General features: G+C 47.1%; 1 protein-coding gene across 1 annotated transcript in view; it reads right to left on the bottom strand.

The window, feature by feature from the left end:
- The window catches only part of LOC144163155 (protein sidekick-1-like), a 147,295-nt gene that overhangs the window by 69,847 nt on the left and 60,067 nt on the right, over positions 1-17,381 (bottom strand). The window contains exons 8-12 of the mRNA XM_077693975.1: positions 17,106-17,342; positions 15,415-15,546; positions 13,607-13,771; positions 3,694-3,824; positions 2,856-3,042 (exon numbers count right to left, since the gene is read on the bottom strand). Coding sequence (XP_077550101.1) covers positions 2,856-3,042; positions 3,694-3,824; positions 13,607-13,771; positions 15,415-15,546; positions 17,106-17,342 — 852 coding nt within the window. The remainder of the gene's footprint in view (positions 1-2,855; positions 3,043-3,693; positions 3,825-13,606; positions 13,772-15,414; positions 15,547-17,105; positions 17,343-17,381) is intronic.

Raw genomic sequence — 17,381 nt, 5'->3', positions numbered from 1 at the left:
CAATTAGGTCGGGCAGGGTGGGATAAGATATGGTAAAGTTGAGTAATGTAAGATCAGGGTACATTACGTAATGTTTGGTGGGTAGAGCAGGGCGGAGTATGGCATGATAAAGTAGGTTAGGTCAGATCATTTCAGGTAAGGTAATTGTCACTACTATAGAGTAGGATAGGGTGGGGTATAGTCCGGTAAGGTAGGGTAAGATAAGTTTGGGTTAGGATAGGTTATAAAGTTCAGTAAGGTAGGGTAGGGCCAAGTAAGGCAAGGTAAGATCCCATTAGTTTAAACAAAGTTTGTCAGGTAAGATGAGGTGAAGTAAGGTAATCTAATATTATGCTCGGTTAGGCCAGGGGCAGTAGGGTATGTTCCATTCTTTCCTAGCTGGGTCAGGTTAGGTCAGGTTAGCAGGCTGGGTCAGGTTAGCTAAGGCTAGGCTAGTTAGGCTGGGGCAGCCTATAGGCTATGCTAGGCACAGTCAAGTTAGCGAAACCTGAATGAGGCTGGCTAGGAGGGGCTAGGCTGTGTTAAATTGGGCTTGGTTAGGTTTCCCCGCATCACCATAAGCCCAGCCTTCTTTCGCTTCATTTATTCTATGGTGTATTCAACCCGTTTGTTCCCTAATCAAAAAAGGGGGGCATTGTAACTGGTGGATGATGATGAATACTATGGGTTTTAATGGCGCAAGGCCAGCGAGGGCCAATCGCACCAAGGAAATCGCTACATAGGAAACAGACCAAAGCGCACGCAAATGGGCCACGTATTGAGATTGGAAAATGAACAAAAAGTCTAGGGCCATCTCCCCAAACCTGGAATATGTGGAGGGGAGAAACATGCAGTGTGTGCATTCAAAGATTGTAAGTCTCTGTCTTGACACATGGTGCACGCTGATTGGGCGCCAGAGAAGTGCCGGTAGGAGGAGAAATTGCTTGCTTGCTGAGGCGGTGGCGCCCTCTCTTGCGTTGAACCGTATGTAAGAAATCGGCATGCCCTATCTGCGGCGCAGCGCAATGCCCACCCTGGAGGCTCGTCCTCGGTGATCAACGAGGCCCCGGCACCAGGTTACAGTTGCCTTTTCTTCGATCGACCGACCACCCAACCCGATCAGGTCTAGCGTCAAGAGCCGGTGGGCATACTTAAGTGTAAGAAAAAATTATAACCCGTTTATACAAACAGCTTCTGCTTGTGATTGACGATTGCTGAAGTGGACAGGGAGTGTACCACACATCTTTAATTCGACAGATTTTTTGAACCAGTCTTATTCATTGTACACTTTTCTTGTAGTATGTGTTACGTTCTAGCATGAGCCATTGGAAAACAGGTGCCCTGTGTTTGAGTACTGTGACTACATGATACGATGAAAACAGGAGACGCTGACAGCCCAAGACGCTACGGGGCATCGCCTCTAAAAAATAGAAAGGCCGATACCTTACCAATATATCTTCAGGACCATCTGCTGCAGTGGATGACCCTCAAGATATATCCAGTACCCCTTTATAAACCTGGAGCCAATGCCACAATTTGTAACCTCTTGGGCATATAGAAACGGCTATTTGTTAAACTAACTGCCTTAGCCACAGCCCGTGTAGCGGAATATGAATTTTTCCTGATGCACCCAGCTAGCACTACTGGAGGAATGGTCTCAATAAGTACCTCTTTGCATTAAATGAAAATACAGTAGACTCGCGATAATTCAATCTCTGATAATTTGTGCTTTCAGTTAATTCAAACAAAATTAAAATTTTTGGTTGGCCCGCTATCCTTGCAATCTATTTAAAAGCCGCTTAATTCAAAATACGTCATTGGGTTAATTCTTACTTTTTGCGTGTCCATATTGGAAATTATCCACTGCTTTCTTGCAACTATTTGAAAATTTGTGGGCGTGTATAATCATAATAGTCGAAAAATGAGAAATAGGAGCCTCAAACCTTTGAGGAAAAGAGCGTTGCCACTCAACTAATGTTTGAAACGAAGCACAAGTAAGGTATAGACCACGATGTTGCTCAACCTTCCAGCCTTATTTACCGTTTTTATGGTGCGGCTTAGAAACCAAAACAACAAGCACGCCTCAAAAAAGTCCGAACATGATTGAGTGCCTACACTTGTTGAAGCAGTCAACACCAGCTAACGGTCAACACCACCAGCTAACACGGTACACTGTCACAAAAACAAAGAAGAAAAACGCACAATCAGGCATTCGCGTGTCGCGTCTCAGCAAAAAAAAAAAAAAAAAGAAGAAATGAAAATGACGCGGCAGTTAGGAAAGTGACGGGCACAGAATTCGGCTTGTGGACCTCATGCTTTTCTTTCTGTTTATTTTGTGCATTTAGGGTTTAAAAACACTTAGAAACAAAAAATGTGATTTAAACCAACGCCTAATCATAATGTGTGTTGTCACCTTCCCCGGAGTCATATCCATGAGAACTTCTTATAATTGAAGCTTCGGATATTTCAGACAAAATCCTGAGGACCCTTCGAGTTTGAATTATCGCGAGTCGACTGTATATTAACTGTATTCAAGCTCCGGCAATACCAGAGTTTAGTACAATGACAGCCGTGGTGCAGGAAGCCAAGCACTGCAGGGTGTTTTGAGGTCCACTTAATAAAGGCAGCTATAAAATCTCGCGTCTCAGTTTAAAATATTCACAGTTTAAAAGCCTTGGTTTTTAAGTCAAATGCGACACAAATTCATTGGAATTAAGTTGCTTACATATGAAAGGGGTCTTCTGTGCATTATCGCATTTTTGAAGCACAGGTTAGTGGATGTACATATGTGGCCATAAAACTGCATCTGTGTAACCCTGAGATCCCCCCTTTTATGCAGCATGCGAGATGAAAAAGGAATAATTGATTGCGCTGACCTCCACACCGAGTTTTTGTCCTTTCCGTATGTGCCGTCTGATAGTGGACGTGCCCGCTGGTGTCGTGCACCAACACTTGAACCTGATAATCCGTGTTCGGTTTCAAGCCAGTGATCGCGTACGACAGCGTTCCATTTCCTGGGTCTGGGATAAGGTCAGTCCTGTTCCACTCCATTCTGTCTAGTTCCTGATGGAAAGGATTCAAGAATTCATCAATAATGCATGAACCACCCAAGAACGTTCTGTATATATTGGAAACCCGGCTGACTTTCACAATGCAATGTGCCGGTCTGTTCTTTAATTGGGTGAGTGGTCTGCAGGAGTCAAATATAGGAACCATAAAGGCTGCATGTAACTGCAGTTTATTGAAAAGTTTAAGCATTTCATACCTAATCACAATTTTATGCAGTGCGCACGTTTTCATAACAAACGCATTTGCATTTGCAACCAAATGTTGCTGCTATACTGGCGCCTTTATATTCTTCCCCAACCCCAAAAGGCCCGAGAAGAACAGGGATTTCCAACCATCCAGTATCATCATTAACAACTGCACAGCCTCTGTAGTGTGTTGTACAAAATAACACTTGTGAAGATCTATTACACGGAGATATATCATGGACCGATAAATCGCTTACTGTACCCCCCCCCCCCCATCAGCTGATGACTTAATATGGGTATTCAGTTGCAAACCTAAGCTGTGAAACGCGTCTATTAATTTCCCAACCCCACCCAGTTCAGTAGAAGCTCCTTAGGGCACCTAATTGTGTTAAAAAAACAATTTTCTCGGTTCTAAGTTTCAGCCTTCTGGAAAAAGATCCTTTTGTACCCGTTACCATACCTTAAACTGTATGATGTAGCCATCAGGTTTCCCTTCTCCTTTGTCGACCTTTGGAGACCATGGGGACCACTCTGCTTCAATGCTTTCTTCATCGACAGCAACAACAGAAAAATTGTGCAGCACAAGGTAACCTGCAGGGAGTGGAAACAGGGACAAGAAAAAAACCTTAAGTTTGGCAACCTAATTCTTGATAGTTAAACGCATTCACGTTTGTCGCAGTATGGGTGGTCTCTATAGCCCTCCTTACACGTTAACTTCGAACACACTCCAGAATGTGGGTTGCAGCCCTCCTCAAGTAGGCAGTGGCACGTCCGTCTCAGCTTGCAGTTTGCGCCTTACGCCCCGCTCTTGCATGCTAATATGCGGATTAAGTTTATTCTGTAGGAGAACTCCAAAGACTTTTCTCGACAAACGTAGCTGCTAGAGACAGGCACCCTAACAGAGCCATCATTTCAAGGGGTTGTTGAAGCTGCACCATGTAGCAGGTGATGCGTGCATAGCCTTGCTTGTAAACCCAGCCGTTGTATGCCTTTGGGCTTTCAGTGTCTTCGGTCCCATGCTAACATTTAACTCGCATGATACATGGTAGCACTCATCGTGCTACGAAACTCCATGCTAGAATTCAAGTGGAATGACGAAAGTATTTATTTATTACTGCAAAGAAGTATATGTACTCCCCCCTCCCAGTTTTCATTCCGGTGTCATCGATTTACTCGGCGGAGCTCAGGGGCTCCTCCTCACCACCACTGAACACTCTTTCACAACTATCATCACCCTCGCCTCCACCGATGCCCCTTTGGCAAGTTGCGCAGTCGGGAGTTAACGGCAGCAGCGCGGTTATCAGATGATTGCGAAAAATAAACAGAAGCACGGACGGGCGTAAAAAATGCACTGACGATTACTACAGTCCGTAAAATAAAATCTTTGCGGAGCGCGAGCTGCAGTCGTCTCGGTCACGCCGCATTTCTGCTGCGTCTTAGGAAGTGTTCGCAGGATCAGCAAACGAAAAGCTGCGTGCGCTACTCGGCTGCTACATCGCAGTGCGCCGCCACCACCGGCCATAATGCTGCAAATCGGGTTTGCACCTCCCGCGCAAATGTCACGTTGTTCGGATTAGCACGGCACAAGGGAGCCGCGGCATATTGTTACATTTTGTGTTTGGATTAGTGGAGAGTAGAACAGCATCTGGGGAAAGCGTCAGGGGGAGGGAGCTCGTTGGTGTTGACGCAAGAAATATGTGTGTTGGAAAGGCAGTGAGAGATGACGCTGTAGCCGCACGTGTCGTACTCCACTTCACCCTTCGCTAGACGCTCCTCTCCGTTTTCTTTCTTTCGTGGCTGCTTCGTCCGCTTACTCGGTTACGCGGACATAAGCATACCCCGCTCCCGCGAAGCCCAGGTAATGACTGCCAAAGGGCTGCCCCGCGAAACGACCGAAACCCCCCGTCGCCGTTACCACTCATATGCACTTCGCCAAGTAGCTGTGACTCCCTCCCGGAAGAAGAGAAACTTCCCCAGTCGGAACGTCGGCATGAGCCTATATTTCTTTTTCAGCTTGGAATGACTTCCGAGCGAAATTTTCACCGGTGTCTTTCACGCCTAAGCATGCGCCATCACCGGTTGCCGGTTTATGCGTCTACGGTTTCTGGTAGAAAAAGGGGGCCTGCACGTACAGCTAGGCTTCATGCCGCTCCTGATGAAATGCCGGTGGCGCTAGTGTTAGATGTAGATATTACACGGCTCAGCGCGGTTAGTCGGCTGTCCTCCTTAATTTGAGTGGTTCGGGTATGGATTGATGTGTTACACCGACCTCTTACATACACAGTAAGATGCATACCAGGGGAAGGTAAACCACAGCCACATGTTTGTACGCGAGAATAGAGCTCAAGGGCGTCCAGGTTTCAAATCGTTATGGGACGGATGCATGCCATTCGTTTGAAGGAAGAGCAAGAATGGAATGTTTGCTCGAACAGAAGCGCCAATGGGTGCAAAATTACGCCCACCTCCCCTCGCTGGAACCTTGGTGTGATGCAACGCATCTCATGGGGGGTTCCATTGGCGTTTTCCATCGTATTGATTACGCTTATAGCAGGGATTCTCACGCGAAGGGGAGGTGGGCGTAATTTTCCATTTTCACCATGCAATGCACATACAGTACACGTATGCTCAGGTACGGTCTTTACTGCAGACGATAATGTGTGCCTTGTGGTCCGTAAAGTGCACAGTTAGGGGCTCGACGACTGCATCAAGCAATCGTCGAGTACTGCGAGAGAGTGCAAGCGTAACGCGGACGACCGTCGACTGAGACCGTCGAAGCGCGGCATGCCGCTTTATATTCACAGCGCCCGAAGGAGAGGAGCGCGCGGAGAGAGAGAGTACTGCACATGCGCAGCGTCGCCCACCGGCGCCTAGCAACGGCGTGAGAGCGCGCTGCGCCTACCCGCAGCTTTTTGGGTGAGAGTGTTCGCTGTCGGAGAGAGGAGAGGAGGAGAGGCGCAGCTGTGCCGACAACGCCGGACAGACGCAGGAAGGTCAGATGGGCGAGCATGAGATGCGTTGCATCTAAAAACAACGGTAACCTGCTTGCAGCGCCGTTACCGCCTCCAGTTGAGCTCGTGAAGTAGCGGCGAATCGCTCTCGGGTGAACAGCAAATCTTTCGCTTGGAATGCCGGCGTAAGCTGATATCACTTCTTCAGAGGGCTTTCCGGCGATATTTTCGACGGCGTCTGTCATTTCTAGGCACGCGCACATGACCGGTTGCTGGTTTTTGCGTGCGCAGGTTTGTGTCGAGAATAGTGGGAGGGAGGACGGGAGGCGTGCACGCGCAGCTATAGGTTTCATGCCCGTACTGATGGATGGCATGCCCGTTTTTCTGGTGCTAGGTTTAAACGCGCACATTAAACGGCCCAATGGGACCTGTCCGGAGTCCATAGAAGTAGAGCGGATTGGGTTTGTGTGTTACGCTATGTTCAGATTACAGAAGTAAAACCGGTATCGTGATCTATGGACGTAAAAATGCCATGTCACACCGATAGCTTGGCTGAGAAGTGAAATGACGTCATTCTTAAGTTATTACGACAGTTACGGCAAAAGTTTGAACCCGGACTTACACAAACAGTCAGATGCTTACGACGCAGGAGGGACACAGGCAGTTCCATGTTTTTCAGCAAGAACAAAGCTTGAATCCGTCAGAGATTTATTCAGCTAATTGGCTAGGAAATATGCTCCATTGCAAATTACGATAAACGTGTTTTGTTTTGTGCACTCTGTGAATGCATCCAGCTTTGCAGGTCATCCTTCTGCAGGTCATCGTGCAGGTCAATTTTTTTATTTGAACAGTGAGACCCAGTCATGCCAATAAGGGGTGGGTTTGCTCAAACAACAAGGCTACTAAAGTGCCAAATAGGCTGCATGCCTACGCACAGATATATATTTTTGAACACACTGGCCAAACATGATCGCAAGAACGTGTGTATAATCGGGAAGTATTCATCCAGAATGGGCACCGAAACTGCTCAGAAGAGCATGTTAGTAACACGGAAAAAAAACAAAGACTGACCACTTTAACACCAAGAAAGTAGTTACAGGAGAATAACTAATGAGCTCTTTAAAAAAGCAATGATTAAGCAACAATGAATGAAATCGATTAATTGAGACTTGTGTGATTACAGCCTGTAATAATGCATTCCACTCTTAAATCGCTCTCGCAGAAATTGTGAAACCAAACCAATAGCTCCAATGCAATAATGCTATCATGCGCTTATACCGACAGTAGCTTTACACAATCTTGTTCTTCTGGCACAATAGGGACCTGGCAGTTGAACGGGTGGCGCTACCACTCAGCGCTCCCTGCGTTAGTGGAATGAGCCGGTGCATTGGGCTACACAGCCTCCCTTTCTTTTGCCGTGTCTGCTTCAGCGCTCTGAATGTTTAGATGGTTTTGAGAGCGGATGTGTTCATTGAAACGAAGTCTAGACAGATGTGTTGGGTTCTTGGATGCAATAAGGGCTTCGTGAATTGGTCTGACGCTTGTAAAGTTTGGTACGGGCTACATAGCGGCTTTCGCAGGGATCTACGCTCGGCCCCACCCAATCTGAGTTCAAAAAAATTAGTGCCCTTTCACTCTGTGAAGAAGGATGACCTGCAAAGCTGGTCGTAGTCCACGGAGTCCCCGAAACAAAACACGTTTGTTGTAATATTTGTGATGGAGCGTACTTCCTAGCCAACTAGTTGAGTGAACCTCTGAATGATTCAAGCTTTGTTCTTGCAGATAAGCATAGAACTGCCTGTGTCCCTCACGTGTCGTAAGCATTTCACTGTTTCTGTAAGGCCGGGTTCAGATTGTTGCCGCAACTGCCGTAATAACTTATAAATGGCGTCATTTCACGTCTTGGCCAGGCGAACAGCGTGTCATGCCATTTTTTACGTCCATAGATCACGATACGGCTTTTGGGTCGGTAGTCTGAACATAGCCTGGCACACAAACCCAATCCGCTCTACCCCGAAGGACTCGGGACCGGTCCCATTGGGCCGTTTAACGTCTGAGTTTAAACATCGCACTAGCAAGCACAACGAACGTGCCATACATCAGTACGGGCATGAAACCTATAGCTGCGCGTGCACGCCTCCCGTCCTCCCTCCCACTATTTTCCACTACAAACCTGCGCAGGCACAAACCGGCAACCTGTCATGTGCCCGTGATTAGAAGTGACAGATGTCGTCGAAAATATCTCCTGAAAGCCCTCTGAAGAAGTTATACTGGCCCACGCCGGCGTTCCAAGCGGGCAAGTTGCTGTTCACGCGGGAGGGATTCGCCGCTACTCGACGATCTGAACTTGAGGCGGTAACGGCGGCGCCAGCAGCTTTTCGTTGTTTGTGCGCCCGTTGGCGCTTGTGTTCGGGCGAGCGCTTGAATCCTTGCTCTTCTTCCTCCAAACGAACGGCATGCATTCGCCTCATAACGCTTTTAAAACCTGAAAGCCCTCGAGCTCTATTCTCGCATACAAACATGTGGCTGTCCGTTTTCTTCCCCCCTCGTATGCATCTTACTGTGTGTGTAAGAGGTCTGTGTTACACAGGAACACACACCCGAACCACTCGATCAAGGAGGACAGCCGACTAACCGCATTGAGCCATGTAATTTGGATAAGTAAATCTCTCACCAGCACAACCGGTATTTCGTTGGTAGCGGCATGAAGCCTGGCGGTGCGTGCACGCCCCCCTTTTTCTACCCGCGAAGCGTGCACGCAATAAAGCGGCATCCGGTGATGGTGCATACTTAGGCGTGAAAGACACTGGTGAAAATGTCGCTCGGAAGGCCTTCCAAGCAGAAAACAAAACATGGTCTCAAGCAGGCGTTCCAACTAGGGAAGATTCTCTTCTACCAACAGGGATTCACAGCTACTCGGCGAAGTGAATTTGAGCGGAAACGGCGACGACGGGTTTCGGTAGTTTAAGGGGGCAGCACTTTGGCAGCCGTTATCTGGGCTTCACTGGAGCGGCGTCTGTTTATGTCCGCGTAAATCAGCAAGCAAACGGAGCAGCGACGAAAGAAATAAAACGGAGAGGAGCATCTAGCGAACGGTGAATTGGAGTACAACACGTGCGGCTACGGCGTCATCTCTCTCACTGCCTTTCCCTCACGCGTGTCTCATGCGTCGCCACCAACGTGCGCGCTATCCTTGCACTTTCCCCAGCTGTTCCCTTCTCCGCTAAACTAAAGCACGAGACGTTTGCGCGGGAGGTTCAAATCCGATTTGCAAAATGCCGGCTGGCGGCGACGGAGCACTGCGAAGTAGCAGCAGAGTAGTGCACGCTGCCGTACATTCCTGATCACGCGAGCACTTCCTGATACACAGCAGAAATGCGCCGTGACCTAGAAGACTGCAGCTCGAGCTGCGCACAAATTTCATATTAGGGAGAGTAATATTCGTGAGAGCATTTTTTACGCCCATACGTGATTCTTTTTATTTTTCGCAATCAACTGACAACCGCGGTACCGCCGTTATCTTCCCACGACCCAAATGGGCATCGGTGGAGCGAGGCGGGAATTAGTTGTGAAAAAGGTGTCAGGGGATGGGAAGAGGAGGCCTGGAGCGGCGCCGAGTAAATCGATGACACCGGAATGAGAACTGGGAGGGTTAGACATCTACTGCTTAACAGTAATGAAAGCACTAATATTAGTATTCATTTCTTCTTAAATGCACTAACGGGTACGTAAACTTGTCGCGCGCTCGAAAGTTTAGGAATGAGATACCTTGACATGAGCGCTTTTAGCAGCGCTCTGAGCCTGGCTCTGCGCGATCTGAGTAGAAATGAAACTATATATATTTGTGTTAATTTCTACCCCTCTAAATTATCTTCGCTGGTTTCAGTGAGAACGGTTTCCACGCCAGCCTTAAAGGAGTACTGATACAAAAAATTTATATGCCACTTTATTGCTTTTATCGATGCCTAATGGCCTGGCGAACCCGAAACAACACATTAAATACTTCAGCGCGCGATAATTAATTATATTGAACGGCCTGAAATTCGTTTGTTTCGGATTTCCACGCTTTCACCCCGAAATGCGAATATGAAAGAATTTCGCCATGACCTCACTGCTTTGTGCGGAACTCAAAACATTGCGGAGGCCGGTGGGGGCGTTGTTTCGACCACGCCACCGCCAGAGCTGAATGTCTGAGCTTCTTGAAGGCGCTAGGCCTACCATTGCGGCGGAAATTCGATGACCGCTTTCAATAAAAATCCTGATGGCGATATCTATTGCGATTCCGGGCTATATTATCGCTTGCTTTCCCGTGTGTGGAACTTTATTTTTGCCAACAGTGCCTTTCTGGGCAAGGGTTATGCCTTTAGCTGTGGCTACATGCACCCGTTTGTAAATGCGCCGGCGGCCGCTCGCCGCTCGCGGGGCCACGAGTGGGAACTGACGTCACGAGTCTTTGACGAGCGCTGTCGGCGTCACTTATTTTGGCTATCAAGGGATGATGTCACGATGTCCATTTGGTGAGTGCCGCTGCGCGTGCTGTTCCGTAGGGGCGAGAAATCAGACCCAATTGAAGTATGTTCTTCGTGTCGCAGGCCGCTCATATTTCGGCCACGGTATTCTGTTGAGTAGAGGAAGCGAACTGGGCAATAATATCGACGCCGCAAATTGGTGCCAGTACTCCTTTAACGGTGGGATACCTCGATACCTGTGCTTTGAAAAGAAAGGCACTTACGTACGAGATCGATTACCCTGTGGCCGTGAAAACGTCACGCCAGTTTACACTTCCTTTCTGTAACCATTGGCTTGTGCCTTCGGTTTTGGTGAGTGACACTGTGATAGCATTGGAGGCTGAGAGCCGAAGCGGAACTCCCTCATGTTTAGTGGTCATTTTATCAAGAGCCAAAGCTTTCCAACCACCCAACAGCCCAAGCTAAAACTATCCCCCTCTTCTTACCAGTTTACCACCTACGTAGAATAAAGGCTGGCACCGATAGTTAAAAAATGCGACAATGTTAACGTCAGCGTGTGTTTTTTACGTCAAAGTATTTTCTGTCGAGTACCTAAAATATCGCGTAATGCCTTGCGAAGAAACCAAAAACGCGGGACTAGTTGCCTCAAATAGAGGTGCATCAGCCCGCGTCCTCCAGCACAGACGCATTTACGACACGCTGGAAGCAGTTAGGATTTGGAGAGGGGTGCATGGTAGTGCAACAATAAACAGAAAAATAATCCAGCTTTCCATCTAATTAACGAAGACGACGATTGAACGCGAAGCTTTCTTTGTGCAAAATATAATGGGAAGGGTGTCAAAGTCAAAGACGCTGCGATAAAAACAAAACCAAACTGCGTGCTGGTCAAATTCAAAGCTCAACTAGTCAAAGTTTAAATCCAGAAGGCAACCAAGGAAACCCATACGAGAAAGCTTTGCGATAAACCACCATCGCCGTTCGACGGAGGAGTGCACGATTTTTCAAGCGTACGTGGCAGCTTGTAAAACTCCACCGCAGCATTCAGTTGTGAAACTGAGGGCAAGTTTTTGGCACCCTCCCGTATCTTGTCCTTTACTCACGCGGGTATTGTTTTTGAAAAACCATTTACCAACTAGCCAGAAACCATTCTAAGACTTGTAAAGCAATGCTTTTCGATGACGAGCAATAACGTTGTACTGTCATGCGGTGTTTATTCTGTAAACGATACCCGATGACTGTAGTAACTGTAATTTTGTGAAATTGAACACGTTTCTACCGAAGTTATGAAGTTACAGAAGAGTGATTTATCCCAATTTCTGCATTGAAGTAAATCTTAAAAGGCACCCCCAACTTTGTCTTTCGTTTGTGCACGACACCGTTTCGTCAGCAACTGCCAAAGGCAAGCGCCGCAGCATTCCTGGATCGGCTGCACACCCCGGCTTTGCAGGAGCATTTAACTTAAATATATTCTTCGATACGACAAACTATATTCAGGCAAGAAAATGTTCCACGAAGGAACAAATTTACACTTCCAACTTGACTTCCAGCTTGGTGCATTGAGCGCTGTCTGCTATTTGTAATTATTGAGTGTGGGTGTAAATCACACACATGGCATACCTCGTAAAGGTTACCTGCACGCTCAAGATTAATCAATCTGAAAAAGTCCTTGTGATTATCTACTCTTGGCAAGCCGCAGGGCAGCAGAGTGACAGAAAGCCTTGCACAACAATCCTGTGTTGAACGCCACCGGCATTCCACTGACGAGCGGTTCGCCACGGGCGGCGCCGCTCGCTGAAGCGACGGTGGTGTCATGTAACAACTGCCCGGTAATCTGGCAGTGTGGAAAAACTGGCAGGTGAGTTGCTAACCTTTCACACACATTCTTTATTAATTGCCTTAAAGGGGCCATGCAGAAAAAATGCAAGTTTGTTTTATTGGAAAGATTTTGTGTTTTGTAGTGCCCCAGCGCTTGTCAAAAGGAAGCGATGCCGCATTCACCGAGAAATTAATCAATTTAGGCTTAAATATTGATTCTTCCGCCAAATATTGTGTTTTAACGACGTCTGCAATGACACCATAAAAACGGTTCTTCAAGCTAAACTTGGAGGGAAGCGGGGGCTCGTTTACCGTTAGTCAACAAAGACGGCGCTTGCGCCACCATACTGCATCGGGCCATTTTCTGCCTTTGCTTTGTTTTTCACCGTATTTGCACCTGGTTTGTTTTTGTTATTGGAGAAAATAATTGTTACGTGAAACATCGTTTATCCGAGAGAAATAGAGTCACGTAAGACAACGTCGCTTGCGCCAATCGGCCAGTGTCGCGTAAGACAACTAACTTCAAGGCGGCGGGCTGCTGTGCAGCTAAAACAAGCATAGTGCACGCAGTAACAACAGCAGTACCCATCGGTACTTCTATGTTTACGTCTGCTTTCGTAAGTTCTACTGTTTACCCCACCACTATTACTGCTATAAAAAGAATGTGCCCTATCTTAAAGCGCAAATAGCTCGTTCGGAAAGCTTTTAAGCCCTACCTAATTTGCACTTGCTTTTGCCGACTTCAGCCAATTGCAGAGCTGGCACATAAGACATCATAGTTTCTGTTACAGAAAATGAGCTAGTGGGCCGCATGTCCATTCCCTTTTTTCCTCATTATATAGCTTATTTGAGTGAAGTTTACGTTAAGAATAGTGTCAGTATGATTCTTATGAGGCAATATTTCGAATGAACTAAACTTGTGTTTTGTCTGCATGGCCCCTTTAATTATTTAAAGTTGGTATTCAAATGACCCGATTTGTTATTCTGATGTGACCATCTTTAGAGTGGAATAACTTTTGTGATGTTCTCATAAAGAAAATGTTTCTAGTAAGGTTTTGCTAGTATGCTATTGCTCCTGGTATTATGGTGGTGAGCTAGTGGAGGCCTCAGAACAGTTCCTCGGGAAGTCCACTGCACTCACGCGTGGTGCAGTCGATGCCATAGAAGCCAGGGTAGCAGGAGCAGCCGTAGGGATCAGGGAGGCAGAAGAGCAGGCCTGCACATTTGGGGTCGCTGCCTTTGGCTAGGGATTGTACCTCCGTGCAGTTGTGGCTGCAGTTCTGACCAAAGTGGTAAGGCTTGCAGGCTGTGAGGCAAGGACAACAGGGCAGCACTTCACTCACAAGACTTCTTGAAATATATCTTTTAGGGTGAGATAAAATTTTTAAAAATTTGTGAGTCCATCAATGCCTCGGTCAATGCTTAAGAGAGTACCGCAGCAGAATGCTGCGTAAAATTTCGATATATTATCCACTGCTGACTTTTGGTGAGGTCCACAAGATCGGAAAAAACCTACCTTTAATTTTGTGGGGGTAACGTGCGAAAGCTGCACCTATGCTATGAGAGGAGGCATTGTAGGAGGGGGCTCCGAGTAATTTTGACCACCTGGATATCTTTAAGGTGCTTAGAAAGCTCAAAGCGCAGGCGTTCTTGGTCTCGGCCTCCAACTGAAATGTGGCCACCGCGACAGGTATTGAACCCGCGTCCTTGGGTTCACAAGTGCAATACCATACCTACTGAGCATGCGTGGTGGGCTTGATGAAGAATCTCACCTCCTACCCAATGGAAAACTTAAATTGTAGCAACGGACACAAATTTATCTCCTCTTGCTGTTAACTTTGTAATTTTGGTCTTCCCATGGAATTTTGGTCATTTGTAATGTTCTAATTGCACTTGTCCATGCAGCAATTTTTCTCCTTTCTATGGTAATTGTAATACTCGCACTGCCGTAATTGCGGCAGGCATTTTATTCAAGGGGAGTACCAAAAATACATCTACCGTCCTGGATTTCTGAGTACAATTAGTGCAAGTGGAAATCGCGGTCGCAACATTTTCTCTTCCACGGACGCACTGCTTACCGCACTGGAAAGGCGCCACCGGGAGCTCACCAGAGCGGCGTCGTCGAAAGCGCGTGTGGCGTGCTGCTTCGCATATCACCTCTCAGGTGTATAGTATTCAGCAGCGGTATGTCATCAATCAGTCATTTATGCCGTAACTGCAGTCAATTGCACTGTGTCTGCAGCTCCCCATCAAGCTGAATTCAAATATATGTATGGGGTGGTAGAGCTCGTGTGGGTATAGTGGGTATAATGGGAGTCGTCAATGGAAGTTTCTATTCCAGTTCACGCCACCGCAACATATTAAAGTCAAAGTAGATCCTCGCATGTGTAAATTTAACACCTCGCTCATGATCATCAACGATAGGTGGAGCTCTCAGAGTGCGTCAAGTGCTTTTTAAGTTTATCGGCTCATTTGAACTTCCAAGAGGTATCAAGCAGCAGTAAACAATCGTTTTCTACCCAAAGGGCATTCAAGGGTCTTTCCCACAAACAACGCAGTCCCCGCATCATTCACACTGCAGCCTTCATCCAAGGTGGGAACAAAGTAATGCAACAGACATTTCGATAATGAGTTTCTGTTAAAATCACGGTGATATCGGGATACATTTATGGAGCCACTTTTAGGCAGTAAGGGCCTCTTGCAGGTGTTCAGGGCAAGGAGTAGCTAGAATTGCGAAACAAATTCTGTTTTTATAGTGTGTTTGTACCAGCCGCAATTCAACCACCGAAAAAACGCCTGTATACGAGTTTGTATAAAAAGCCCGCGGTCAAAGTGTCATCCAGCAGCGTGGGAAATTTTCATGACCTTGCATCTGCCACAGATGCAAAAATTTTCCATCGCACCTGGTCAAACCTCAATGACGTTGAAACTGGAGAAAACTTCACTCACGCGTTTCACAATGCTCGCCAGTAAACCCTGGAGGGCAGATGCACACACCGGTGATGTCATGGCACACTCCACCATTTCGGCACCGGGGACAAGCCTCCGCGCACACATGACCATACTTTCCATCTTCACATGCTGAAAGGGTATGAAAAGGTAGTAGTCGAGACATTTCACCTGCTTTGGTCACAAACTACAAGCCTGCGCAACAATCAGTGAGTAAACTACATTTCCAACAGACTACAAATACGCGTGCGGTAAAGTAAATATTATCTTTCCTTGTATATGCAATAGCAAAATTTATGTGGTTCTTCGCAAACCTGACCCCGCCAGACGAAGTGACGCTGACACGTAAGAAACAAAAAAAAATAACCGGTTTATTCCGGGACAACAAAACCGAAGATGGCATGCACAGAAACAGCAGCTTGAAACACAACGGTCATGGGAACGACGCCACAGGGGAAGGTGCCTCAATTCACGCGCGTCCCCCGTACACGAAGGCGCTGGCATCGAGGCGCCAACTGTCGGCGCTCATTAGCGCTATGCGCTACTTCGCTTCGTCTCTCCTAGACGGCAGCACCGTCTGAATGAGTGCTAGGGAAGGGCATAAGGCGCGTTTGTAGAGCTGCTCAAGTCTCTGCTCATAGCACATATGGTATAGCGCCACGTACCTCGCGTTGCGACGAGAGGGCCCGGGATCAAACCCGGGCGTCGCAGCGTCAATGGCACTTTTTCTGACGACGCGACTTCCGCGACGTATATGACGTGAGTAAGACCTTAGTGTACCCGGGCATAAAACACTTTCGTGTTAAAATTTCGTGCTCATGGAGCACGTCCAGAAACAAGCCATTACGCAACATGCTACAGAGCAAGTGGATTGGAGCGGGAGCTAGTTGTTCACTGCCACCCATACGTTTCCTGCTGCACTGAATACAAATTATTAGAAATTATAAAGCTGCAGCATCTCTACTGTAGCCAGTTTGCCAAAATGTTCCAGCTTATATTATAGGGAGAGACAACCAATTTTTCTGGAATGCATATCCTCTAGCTCACACGAAGCCAGTGTTTTATATAGTTGGGTACCCACAAGGAATTTCTAAATAAATTGGCGGAAATAATTCTAGTTTGGCATTGAAATTTCTGAAGTCTGAAAGGTCGTATCATGTGGCGTCTAAATGTTGCACTACTGTACGCATAGAGACGACTCCGTCCATTTCAATGCATGAGCGATTCAGAAACTGCATGAAGGAATAGAAAAGACTGCATTTTATTATGGTTTTTAGCTGGGGTTCTTAAATACCTGTTTTCATCTCTCGTACAGTTAAAAGTATGTTTTGCAGCTCACAGTCATGGTTGCCAGCATTTATTTAAACGGTATATTTTGGGATGGTACATGTAAAAATACCGCCTTCAGATGTTCCAGGGCCCTATAAGGAAAACGGTCTATTCAAGGTGTTTCAAGTGATGCCCTTTAATTTGAGCTAGAGACCTCATATACCCAAGAAAAATCATTTGTCTATCCCTTTATGCCTCCGAATCTGCATGTTTCCCCTGTTCGACATCTGTTGCCATGTTCTAGTGCATCTGGTGCAACAGCATTGAGTTTGCTGCTTAGCAATCCAAATAGCCTAGCCGCTGAGTCAACGCAATAGGCAATGCTCGATTCCTGTCCCCGTTTTTACGGAAGCATAACTCACCCCGCACAATGAGCCTGGACACTTGCTCGAAATCAGCACCCTTCGCTCGAAACATATACAGGCCACCGTCACCCAGCGTGGCAGGTGTGACTTCCACCTCCGAGTTGTTGTTCTTCACGACTGGCCGTCCGAGTGTCAGGCCATCCTTTGACCAGACACCACCTTCACCGTTTGCGTTCTTCAGTTGGGCAGTCTCGTACAAGTTAATAGTCTGGCTCAAGGCGCTCAGGAAATTCCCTGGAAGAAGCACAGGCACCGCACCATGAAAGCACAAGT

Source organism: Haemaphysalis longicornis, unplaced genomic scaffold (genome assembly GCF_048455015.1).
Source record: "Haemaphysalis longicornis isolate Haplotype H1 unplaced genomic scaffold, Haemaphysalis longicornis Haplotype H1 scaffold_12, whole genome shotgun sequence".
Lineage (NCBI taxonomy): Eukaryota > Metazoa > Arthropoda > Arachnida > Ixodida > Ixodidae > Haemaphysalis > Haemaphysalis longicornis.
Note: the sequence above shows the minus strand (reverse complement) of the source record. Positions and strands in the feature narration are given on the sequence as shown.